Here is a 12,044-nt window from a genome sequence, read left to right on the forward strand (position 1 = left end):
AGCGTTCGCAATAAAGCTATTTAAAGGGATAATCGCGTAGAGAGCCAATAAGTAGATAATAGTAATTATATTAATAATAGAAGTAGAGCTCCTAGCCCTCTTAAGCGCGGCAAAGGAAGCTATATTTGCGAGCTAACTTATCTCTTCTCTTTAAATCTCCCTTCCCGACGAGCCTATATCCGCCGTAAGCTATATGAGTGCCCGCCGAAGTATTCTAATAATTTAAATCTAATGCGATAATACTTAGACCGTACGACTTATAACCATAGAGCTCGTGTAGCTATAGACGAAGCTCCGGCATGTAGATATGTATAATTACTAGCTTTAATAAGCCATCGCTAAAGGAAAGGTCTTAATTGACTATACTCTATCTATAGAGATGATGGCCGATGGATTAATAAAGAGCCTGGCCAATGAGCCCTTTAGGATCTTTAGGAGGTAATTAAATATGGTGAATAAGAAGGAGTTGCTTAAGAAGAGTCGTCGCTGAGAGCTCGCCGAAGACGAGCAGCGACTAGAGAAGCTACTAATAAAGGAGGATCTATGGGACCAATTGAATCATATATCAGAGAGCTAGTTGGAGGCATCATAGGGTTAGGTCAGCCTATTGGGTAGACCTAAGGGGGTGTGTTAAATGTGATAGCCTACAATATGCCTTGAAGGGTGTTATGTGATGACACTAGGCTTAATTGGGAAGTCGCAGAAATGCGCCTTCCCCTTTGCGAGGCTTCGCCGAGAAACATACAGAGAATAATAAGATAATACATCATTACATTTGACAATAATACTTTCTAGGTCTAAAGGAATAAGCCTGGCTCCTCTAAAACCTCCCTTGATATTACTTATTATTATAATAGCTTAGTAGGCGGCGTAAAAAGCTAGGAAGAACTTAGTCTTTAAAATATAAGTAATAAAGCATCTTATTAAATACTTAACCTCTTAACTATATGCCTTTTTTAGCGGCTTAAAGCACCTAATATTAAGAGGCTAAAGTAAATAAGATAAATAAGGTAGTATATAAAGCGTAATAATCTTATTTTTCTTATAATATTTCTTAAAGTTAATTAAATAATAACTTTTATACCTATTAAGGATTAAAAGATAATACTAATTATTTAATTAGATACTTATATGCTAATTAAAATACTTTAGCTACTTAAGACTCATCTTATTATTAATCTAGCTATTATAATTTATAGTAATAGCCTAATCGCTTAAGAGGTTACTTTCTTAGTACTAATTAGCGAGGTAATATTAGCCTATAACTATAATAAATAGCTAGATCGCCTAGCCTTCTGTATTAATCGCCTAAATAACTATAACCTATTCTTAGTTTCTAGGCTAAATTAATTTTAGTCTTTTATATCTATCTATGCCTATAATAACTATTCCGCTTATGATTATACCTATTATAAAGCTAATCTTATTAAAGTTATAAATATCAGCGAGGGTAATATTATACTTTATAATTATATTTATTATAAGCGCGAACTAAGCGCGAATAATAATTAAGTCTTTATATTTAGCCCTCTAATAATTATACTTATAAAAGAAATATATCTTAAGCTTTATATATTACTTAATAAAGTTTAAAGCTTAGTTCTTATTAATAAGTAATATATTATAGTTAATAAGTAATTAATTAGCTATTTTTTTAATACTATATAGTTATAAGAGAAACCCTTACAAATCTAAGTTAAGGATAAATTAAATAATAATCTATTCCTCTAGATTAGATAGCTTGCGTGATTTAGGGATAATATCGCGTTAAGACTATATGCCTTTCTGCCGGCGACCTAGCTTCTTAGGATAGACTTAATAGATTAATGCGGCGCATTAGATGCATAATTTTAGGTTATTTTAAAGGGCATAAAGTATAAGAAGAATATTTGCCTCACTATTTAATTAGGATATCTTTAGTGGTTAATGTCAAATGTGACAGCCTGCAACATGCCTTGAAGGGTGTCATGTGATGACACTAGGCTCAATTGGGAAGTCGCAGAAATGCGCCTTCCCCTTTGCGAGGCTTCGCCGAGAAACACACAGAGAACAACAAGATAATACATCGTTACATTTGACAGTTAAGAATCAATTAATTAATTAAAAAGAAGAGAGGTTGAGGAATTTTTGGGACACTCGCTTGTATGGGATACTCGCTTGTGGAGCACGTTAACAATTAATTCAACAATTTTGCGCTGACCTTTTGCTTTGTGGTGCTACATAGCGTATGCGTTGTCCTTGACTTTGCGTTGCAGGGCCATTTGAGGCTATCGCCGGATGGGCTGTTACGTCCCGCGTTCGGCTTGGTTGTGTTTTGCCAAGGTTGGCGCTCAGGTTGGGGGTGCCATGGCCCGGCCGAAGTAAAGTGGGCAAAGTCCCCATTCAGAATCCTGGGAACAGTGTCATGCGTCGTACCCTTGCTGGTGGCGGTGAAATGGTGCTTTGCCAGCACCGGGACAGCACTTTCTCATGACCTAGCCTTGTTCGAGACCCTTGATTGGGTTCAGCGCTGTGCACAGGGTAGTATATTCCTACCTTGTCCTAACCAGGCAATCCAGGGCCTCAAACCGTCTCCTAGAACGTCCGGAAAGGGGAGACGTCGGAATTCACTGAGTCTGAGTCTCAATTAGACGCTCAAAGACCATTAGAATCAGTAGCTGGATTCGAAGTTGAAGCATTTGTGTGCAACTCTCGACTTGTCAAGACGGCCTTGACGTATTTCAGTCTGGGGCCGTGATGGGTTGTTGGGAGGTTTTCGAACAATAGCGAAGTCGGTTATTACCCAGTTCCAGGCCTGAAAAAGTCTGCAGCAACCTCAGTGCAGGGGAGGCCATCAGTCAATGTGCAGTGTAACTGGTCGGACTGTTAACCCGATCCCCCTTGTGTTTCAACTGATGGGTTCAATACGTCTCGCCGGACTGTCGGCCTGTTACCTCTGGGGAGTCTTCGAACCAGAAATGCGTGACGTGTAACCCTGAAGCCCGATCCGGTGTATAGTATTTCGGTATTTCTTCGTGGTTGTGTACTGGCTTGAAGCCAACCGACCTTGCTGCCCTAGAGTGTCCTTTCCACAGCTCCTTGAACGGCTGGTAGATACACATAGTTCGTGTGAGAAGTATCCAGAATGGCTCCATACCCGTTGCGAAGACTGTTGGTATGTAGTTTTCAAGGAGCTGCAGGACTTCAAAGGACTCTGTTGGGCGTTGCAGACCTGATGTCTCGTTAGTCGTGTGGCTTTCAGTTCCTTAATATCAAGCTACTGACCGTGTTCCCTCCATTCTAGAAATATTAAGCTATTTAGAGATTTTTAAGATTTTCAAGATTTTTTTTTTAAAAAAGGGGAATATTAAGAACCGCAATTAATCAGCTTAGAGGCGGCATTGCTATCAGCAGGTCTGATTAGTTAGCAAGCTATAAGTATTAGGGGTGAGTTTATTTACTAGCTCTATAGAGTCGCGTCACTTACAAACAGTGGCCTTTATTCTTATAAAATATAGCATAGCACTAGCTTACAGGGTGCTTAGGAATCCCAAGCTCCGAAGGTCGGTCCTTAACGGCATTGGGGCCGGAACCACGGATGCCGTGTTTGACCGGGCCCGCTTGACCTTGCAGACGGACCGAGATGGAGCGGGTTGGCGGGGTTGCTTTCATCTGCTGGGAGGGTGCTGGCGGGGCCGAGCTTGGACGGCGGAGATAGATAACTCCCGAAGATATGTTGTCTGGAGAGAGGGGTATTACACGTTTCTAGGAGAAACGCCGTAGTAAGCCCGGCATATCCATCTTCTGCCTACCCTAGCGGCAAGGCCCCCCTGTCCTGGTCGCTACTACTCCGTACCCCTTCGCGTATAAGACGTAGAATGACCAAGACTCGGTTCAAGTCTGAGGAACTATCACGCAGGGACAAAGACAACTGTTGACGTCTCTGTAAATCCCGGCTTGAGTGTTCACCAAGCATATCCCGTTTTATTTTTATATCCAAACCCGAAAATATACGTTCCCCTTGTTCTCTCGCTTTTATTATTTCCCAAAGCTCTCACTCAGCTACGCGACATGGTCCTGTCCAGAAAGCTGTACACGGCCCTCCTGGCTGGCACCGCGGCCGCGACAGATGACGGCCCCTGTTCTATGGGCCGCTTTGCCAAGGTCTTGCCCGAGGGCGCGACGGTCACATCGGCCACATATGTTGCCGCCGGCGGCTCGTACGGAGAGGGGACCGCCAACCTCCCGTACCCTATCGGCCCCGCAAACCTCCCGGCCACATGCGCGCTCATCGTTAACGTCACCAGCTCGGCTACCTCGTTCTACCGCTTCGGTCTCTTCCTGCCGATAACGACATGGAATGAACGGTACCTCGCGGTAGGCAACGGCGGCGCCGCCGGTGGCATCAACTGGCTGGACATGGGCACCGGCCTCCAGTACGGCTTCGCCGTGGCTGGATCCGATATGGGCCACAACTCGACGTCACAAGACATCAGCTGGGCCCTGAATGAGCCCGAGCGGAAGCTCGACTTCGGTTTCCGCGCGACGCACGGCACAACGGTGCTCGCCAAACAGCTCACCGAGGCCTTCTACGCCTCGCCGATCAAGTACTCGTACTACTCTGGCTGCTCGACCGGCGGCCGCCAGGGCCTTAAGGAGGTCCAGGTCTATCCGGACGACTTCGACGGTGTCATGGTTGGCGCCGCCGCCTGGTGGACGTCGCACCTCCAGACGTGGGCGACCCAGCTTGGTGCTCTCAACCTACCCAAGAACGCGTCTCACAGCATCGGCCCCGCCATGGCCGAGGTCATCGCCGCTGAGGTCATCGCGCAGTGCGACGGCGTTGACGGCTTTGTCGATGGCATCGTCAGCGCCCCCGACCTGTGCAATTTTGACGCCGACGCCCTCCTCTGCCAGGAAGGCGCCAACGCCACCCGCTGCCTGACAGCCAGCCAGGTCCAGACGGTGAAAAAGATCCACGGGGACTACATCATCAACGGCCGCTTCGCCTTCCCCGGCCTCGAGCTAGGATCCGAGCACCAGTGGATTGCCCTATTTGCCGCCTTGGAGCCACCGGCGCTCGGGCTTCAGTACATTAGGAACGTGCTGCTTGACGACCCGAACTGGAACTGGAGGGAGTACGTGGACCCCCTCGTTGCGCTGGCGGACTGCAGCGACCCGGGCGACTGGACGGCCAACGATTATGCCTCTATGGCCGCCTACAAGGCCCGCGGCGGTAAGCTGCTGATGTACCACGGCACAGCCGACGCCGGCATCCCTACCGGCAGCTCGACCTACTTCTACAAGGCCGTGGCCGACGCTCTCGGCGAGACAGGCGAGAGCATGGCTGACTGGTTCCGTTACTTCGTCGTGCCCGGAATGCTGCACTGCTCCGGCACCCTCGTCGATGCGCCCTGGTACTTCGCTGGCGGTGGCCAGGCCGGCGAAGTCGGTACCGACGTCCACTCCGTTCCTGGCTTCTCTGACCCGGCCCACGACGCCCTGATGGCCCTCATGGACTGGGTCGAGAAAGACGAGCCCGTAAAGAGCATTATCGCCACTACCTGGGTCAACATGACCGACCCCGACTCCGGCGTGCTCCGCCAACGGCCCATCTGCCCCTTCCCCTCCCGCCCAGTCTATAACGGCGCCGGCGACCCAGACCTAGCCGACAGCTGGGCCTGCGCGGAGCTGTGCCCACAGCTGTTTCGTCCGTTTTTGTATGGCAATTGATAGCATCCTCTGATTCGGCAATCTCTTTTTTAGTGCAGACAGAATTCTGCCAAAGCTCCCAGAGCACCAGGAGCTTGGCTCTCCTTTAACCTCGACAGCTGGGGCGTCGCGATTAAGCTCTCCATTAGCAACTTATCCACCACCAGTCTCTGAACTGTCGACAATTAGGACCTTTGTCATCCTCCAGCTTGGGTCACGTCCTGGCTCAGTGAGCAATTCAAGATGTCGAACCTGAAGCCCCAGTCCTAACGGCCAATTACTTTTTTCGAAAACCACAGCAGCAGAGCCGATAAGGCAGCAATAGCTAGGCCAGTACCTTAAATCAGCGCTAGATGCAGCCAGTAGGATATCCTTGGAGCGGGGAGAAAGGTGCCATCGAACGGAAGACGCAACCCATAGTCGGAGACGAAGGAGTCAATAGGAACTGCTTAATTGCGACGAAGGCGGACGACCTGGACCTTGTCGGACGACGCCATCATGAGAAATCTAATGGACGAAGACGTGAAAGAAAAGAGTCAGTTTGGTTAGCGCATCCCGATTTCAGGGACGACGCGCCTCCAATAATAGGGCCCTCAACCATATTTCAACTCTAGTTTGCGTAGACTTTAACAGCATTTAGCCAGTTAAGCCGTAAAGCTCGTAGCCAACAGGCAAGCTCCACAGTGGTGCCATTAATATGAATCTTCTTACCCCAAGCTCCACGTCCGGTCATGTTTGGCTTCTCTTTAATTTCCCTTGACTAAATGATGATTCTTGCTCCATAAATCGAAATGACGTTCAAGCAGCTTGTTCGCTTTGAAGCGCACGGCACGGCCCAGTATGGCGAGCTCCTGGAGACCCACGATGGCAGCCACAAGACTGAAAGGCTCTCTAGAAACCCATGGGGTGGGCTCAGCTCGACGGGCGAGACCATTACGGCCTCGGAGGTGAGGACTGCTGGAAACACAGCACAAGTTGGCTTCTCCTTTGCTGACCCCAGCTGGCAGCTTCTGTGTCCCCTTGAGTCTTGTCCAATCTTGATTTGCGTGGGGTTGAACGACAAGAAACATGCAGCAGAGGCCAGTGTGAGTGATGAATCCCCTTTAGCTCCCATCAAGCGCCGAGAAGTCTATTTTTTTTTTTATTTTTTTTTTTTTATTTTATTTTTCAAATCCATGACTAACAAAGTCTCGGCTCAAGGTTCCCATATATCCTACCATATTCACTAAGCCCAGCGTCGCGCTGGCTGGTCCTCACTAGGAGGTCTGCGTATATCCCGACGCCTAGCCCTAGCTAGATTACGAGGGCGAGCTATGCGTCGTTATCAGCCGGGACGCTAAGAACATATCTAAGAGAGACGCGCTATAGTACGTGATAGGCTATTGTCTCTCACGAGAATTCACAGCCTGGCAGCAATACGCCCATCTCGACTGTTCCGGCTGAAGCAACACAAGGGCGACAGCGGCTAGTGGCACCTAACGTGGGTACAGCTCTGGTGCCAGGTCGCGTTATATGCGAGCGCCCTCCGAGCCTCTAGGGTGGTGACCGGGGACCGTATCGCAGGTTGGTACCATCTGAGCTGCTTTTCTATGGGGAACCTGGTGTTTTACTAATGCGATGATTCTCAGATGTTTTCAGCCGTCGTCAGCAACTCGGTCGAAGCCGTCATCATACTTCTCGCGGCGGGAAGCATTTGCGCCATCTTCTCCTCTATGGCGCCAGACATAAGCGCAGAAGGCATTATTAACAGATACTCGCAGATCCGGCCCAAGATCCTCCTCATCGACACCGAGGTCCTATACGCTTCATAAAGCAACGGGTTCTAAAAGAAAAGATGATGGCCTCGGTGGCCAGGCTAAGGGAGAGTGTCCCGGAGTTAAGCGAGGTTGTCATCGTCACAGGCGCGCCGTGGTCCGACGAGTCATCTCGACGCCCTTCTTCAGCATGCCCACCAGCTTCTACGGGGAGGAGGGCCAGGAGAAGTACCACAAGGCATACTTTGATAAGTTCCGGGGTGTCTCGTGCCACGGCCACTTTATCAGGAGGAACCCGCTCACGGGAGGATACACGATCCTCGGACGCAGCGACGGAGTTCTCAACCCTGGAGGTGTGCCCCCCCCCTACTCGGTCGTACCTGATCCTCGCACTTTCTCGCCCCTGGCCACTGACAATTTTGAGTAGGCATTCGCTTCGGAACCGCGGAGATCTACGGCGTAGTGGACAAGTTTCCGGACGTCGAGGACTGCATAGCAGTTGGTCAGCGCCGTCAAGGAGAGGCAGACGAGCAGGTGCTCCTCTTCTTGAAGACCAAGAAGGCTACCGGCTTCGCCAGCGTCGAAGAGGAGATCCGAGACGCGATCAGGGAGCAGCTGAGCCCCCGGCACATTCCCGCACACGCCTTCGAGGTCAGGGACATTCCGCACACGCTCAACGGCAAGAAGATGGAGACGGTTGTCAGGGACATCGTCTGCAAGTCCAAGGTCGGTAACCTCAGCTCGGTAGCTAACCCTGAATGCCTGCGTGACTATGAGAGGTTCGCGGATCTTTCGGCGACTACGGCGGTTTCCAGGCTATGAAGTACTTGACACGGGACGGGCAAAAGTGGGTGACTTGGAGGATGGATAGGCGCCTGTGGTGATGGCAGAAGTTGGTGGGGACCAGAGCAGAAGGAAATCGCCCGGGAATTGGTAAAGAACGCATAACCTCTCTCACGATACGGGTTCATCAAAAATCTGCGCAAGACAGGGACCATCGGGAGACGGTAGCTGAGATTTCAGTATATGTAGGTATGAAACTGATGTGCCGCCACCTCTCCATACTACACTATCTCGTGATCCCTGATCATCACACGTGGCCGTGAGATCACAGATAACCTCCTATTTGCTTTCATCGCAAACGGGTTCCCAGACTCTGGGCGTCAGAGTTGCAGATAGTTAAAATGCTGGTTGTCGTCGCACAGATAGTCGAGCTGAAGTCGCGAACTCCAGTCGTCTTGGATATCCAGGTCAAACTCTGCTCCTCCATCGAGCAAAACCGCATCCAGATCATCCGTAAACACTACTGGATGCTCTGGATCACTGGGGTGCTCGGAGAACTCCAAAAGCTCGGGAGGTCGTTTGGATGGCGGTTCATCAGTGGTTCCATCAGTTCCACCGGTCGCGTCCTCCTGGCTCGCTGGCAGCAGGGCTACAGAAGAACCCGGCCTGCGACGTCGAGGTGTGGTCTGGGCCGGAAATAAGACGGCGAAACGCTTGGCCAAGGCCATCTCCTCGGAGGAGAATGTGTGGGGGCCGCGATCCAACAGGCGCGTCACATCTGTATCCAAGTTATGAACATGAGTTGTTTTCAGCGGGGGAGGGGAGGGGCTGCAGCTAACCAGTCAACACGGAGCCGAGTTTCCAGACTGAGCTGTACTGCGAGAGCATGAGGAGCGTCATGTCTGTGTTAGCGTGGAGGGAATTGCCGGCTCGCAGGGTCGAGTCCGTAACGCCCATATGAGGCACCAGCAAGATGCACGCCAGGAACGGGTGACTCAGGACGATCGTTTCGGGATGCCAGTGGTGAATGATGCGAGAAAACTCCCGCGTGCACATCAGAGAGCCATTTCTCTGTGTCTCGTCGAGGGCCGACAGGCGGACACGGGCTGCAGTCAGCATCAGATGCATGCCCATGATCCAGTTGTGCTTGGTGCAATTCTCTCGGTCGAAGAGATCCGCATGGGTCTCTAGGCTGAAGCGCTGAGACACGGCCAGGTGGAAGCATGTGAGCGCGTCCACGAGCTCGTCCCGTTCACTCTGGCAAGTCCGCCCGCTGGAAGCCATCTCGTAAGCCATATACATAAGATAGTTTGCCAGGAGAAACCAGGCCCGCTCGTCCTGGTTCGGAGACTCGAGCAGGCTCTTCCAAGCTTCGCGGGGTCTCGGGCTCAGCAGCGCAGACCCGACAGGCTCCTGGGCAAACCAGGCCGCATTGTTGACGGGGAGGAGCACCGCCATCCTGTGGTGGTTTATGGCACTCGGGCGCCCTGTGAGGGTCGAGCCAAAGCTATCGAGCTCCCAGATGACCCAGAACAGCCTGCGTCGCTCCTCCATCGCCGTCCACTCGGCCGGGTCCTGCGGCGCCTCGTCCATGTTGCACAGGTCCAGATCGTAAGCCATGCGTACACAGATGCCCGTGAGGATCCAGGTGCTGTGGCCGGGGCCCGAGGTGCAGAGGTATACAGCCAGCAGGACGCAGCCCTGAAGGCATTTCAGAGTCGGCGGCTCCTCGGCCGCTCGCAGCCTGCGGTACAAGAGTGTGGCCTCGTCTGCGAACTGTTTGCCCCGGTCAGGCGCCGGGATACCCCGGAAGTGTACATTCGACGAGTGGCGCGCGGCGAGGGCAAGGATCCCGTAAATCAGGAGCGCGTCCTCGTCGGAATAGGTGGCGGGGCTGAGAAAGCTTGAGTTGCTGCCCAGGTAGCGCGCAAAGAAGTTGGGACGATGGAGCAGCGGGAGCCAAGGTTGGATTTTGTCAAAGTACAGGTAAATTAGCTCGATGGCGATGTGCTCCGGGACGGTGAGCCAGGGGGCCTCTTGGATCGAGCACGGAGAGCAGCCTGGGTCGTCCAGCTGATCGTCGGAAACGCGAGTCGGTGCTCTTGCGGGAAACCCGCTATAGTCGTCGGCAGGCAGTGGATCTGACCCGCTTGAGGTTGACCCGTGCGAGGCTGGGGCATCCAGGAGTACATGGTCGTGATGGCTGTCGGGCTCGCTCCTGTCCAGAGACCTCGGGGAGGGGTCAGACTGCGGCGATAGATCAAAGTCCTGGCCGCCGTCCTGCAGCCTTGACGCGAGCAGGTCGACAAGGCGCTCTAGGTCTCGGGATCAGTATCCACGGAACTGTCCTGGGCTGAGCACCTTGACGGGGGCAATTGACCTACCAAGCTGGTGTGGATCAATACTCTGCTTCCTGCCATCCTTCTTGTGGGATCGCTTGAATTCGGGAGTCTTCCTCTTGGTGGGAAAGATGCATGAACTGCCAGTTCTCTGGCAAAGTCCACATATCGGCTGGCGCATGTCGCCTGGATGATTACTCGATCAGTAAGCGGATACCAAAAGACCAAGCTGCGTCTCGGGTCTGTCTCGTACACTTTGTCTTCTTTCTGCCGTGTGGTCAGAAGTCGAGAGTCAGCGCAATCTACGCAATGCATTACAGCCTACCACCCAGCAAAAGAAGCCTGTGATGTCGCAATCCCTGGCTGAAGGGGTGCGCAGATGCAGTACAGGACATACCGTCGGCACTCAAGGCAGGCACGGTGACCCTTCCATGGGACGTCTGATCGACCGCGCTCATATTGCCCGGCCTCATGCCGCTCAAGCATGGCTTCCAGGCCGCCGGATCCAAAATCCATCAGATGCGGCGGGGAAACACCAAGTCGCGTCCAGGCCCAAACGCCAAATCGCGGGTGGAGCAAGGAGGTTCCTTGAGAATTGGGAATACTGACTTGAAGCAATTGAGACGAGACGTTAGAAGAGCGTCGATGTAGCCAGGAAGACTCAAGACGGAGACAGAGAAAGATGGTTGTCGCTCAGTTTGGAAGAGTTTGACGTGGGGTACGGGGTAGTCACCTCGGGGTCGGAGTAGACCCTGGGGATGCTGAAATGCGGGGTTGATGACGCTGTGCCCTTCTGGGGTTGGCTCGTCATTGCTGCTTCTAGAACTAGATCTTGGATTGATATTAAGGTCTCTGTGCTGAGGATGTATGAGGTCCCCCTCGGCAGTCCATTGGTGGTTATTGGTACGGAGTATCAGTACTTCAGCTTGTATTCTTGCTCCAGGTCTAACGTGACGCACTGAGGCCGAGATTAGCGGCATCTACTGACAGTCCTCTGGTGGCGACGTCATTGGGCTCGAATCCATATGTATCACAACCATCATCACCAGTTCTACAAGGTGCCTGGAACCATTCCCCCACCGCCTGGTCAAGAATACGCGTACGCGGAGGGGGCAGAGAGGGTTAAATTCTGAATGTCAAGGGGCAGACGCGGTGAGTTCAAAAAGAACCTGGTAGCCGTGACCCAGCGTGGTTGTGAAACCACCGGAGCAAGCAAAATCTGGGGGGATCCACGTACAGTCTATCAGTCCTAATGGCCACCAGTACGGGGAGAGGAACTCGGCTTGGGGTGGGGTGGGGACTTGGGGGTGGGGACTTGGGTTAGGGACGGTCAAACACGGCGTTCCGATGCCCCGGGGGGCCAGCCATGGACAGCGCCGCCACCCTTGGGGAACTGAGGGTGGTCACGTGCCTTCAATGGCCGGCCGGGTGATCTCCGGATAGCCGGTAGACTAGGCCCAATTAGGAAGGCCACATC

General features: G+C 52.0%; 3 protein-coding genes across 3 annotated transcripts; 2 read left to right on the forward strand and 1 right to left on the reverse strand.

The window, feature by feature from the left end:
- Positions 1-4,050: 4,050 nt before the first annotated feature.
- On the forward strand, positions 4,051-5,712 carry LRP88_14948 (uncharacterized protein; the record flags this gene model as incomplete). The annotated part of the gene is made up of 1 exon (XM_083251282.1): positions 4,051-5,712. One exon carries the CDS (start codon positions 4,051-4,053, stop codon positions 5,710-5,712), a length of 1,662 nt encoding a protein of 553 aa, XP_083092925.1.
- Positions 5,713-7,635: 1,923 nt separating this feature from the next.
- Positions 7,636-8,267, forward strand: LRP88_14949 (uncharacterized protein; the record flags this gene model as incomplete). The annotated part of the gene is made up of 2 exons (XM_083251283.1): positions 7,636-7,798; positions 7,873-8,267. The coding sequence occupies 2 exons, from the start codon at positions 7,636-7,638 to the stop codon at positions 8,265-8,267; spliced, it is 558 nt and encodes a 185-aa protein (XP_083092926.1).
- Positions 8,268-9,062: 795 nt separating this feature from the next.
- On the reverse strand, positions 9,063-10,748 carry LRP88_14950 (transcription factor domain-containing protein; the record flags this gene model as incomplete). The annotated part of the gene is made up of 2 exons (XM_083251284.1): positions 9,063-10,549; positions 10,613-10,748. The coding sequence occupies 2 exons, from the start codon at positions 10,746-10,748 to the stop codon at positions 9,063-9,065; spliced, it is 1,623 nt and encodes a 540-aa protein (XP_083092927.1).
- Positions 10,749-12,044: the final 1,296 nt, after the last annotated feature.

Source organism: Fusarium phalaenopsidis (genome assembly GCF_050370095.1).
Source record: "Fusarium phalaenopsidis strain FUZ10S chromosome Unknown contig_32436, whole genome shotgun sequence".
NCBI lineage: Eukaryota > Fungi > Ascomycota > Sordariomycetes > Hypocreales > Nectriaceae > Fusarium > Fusarium phalaenopsidis.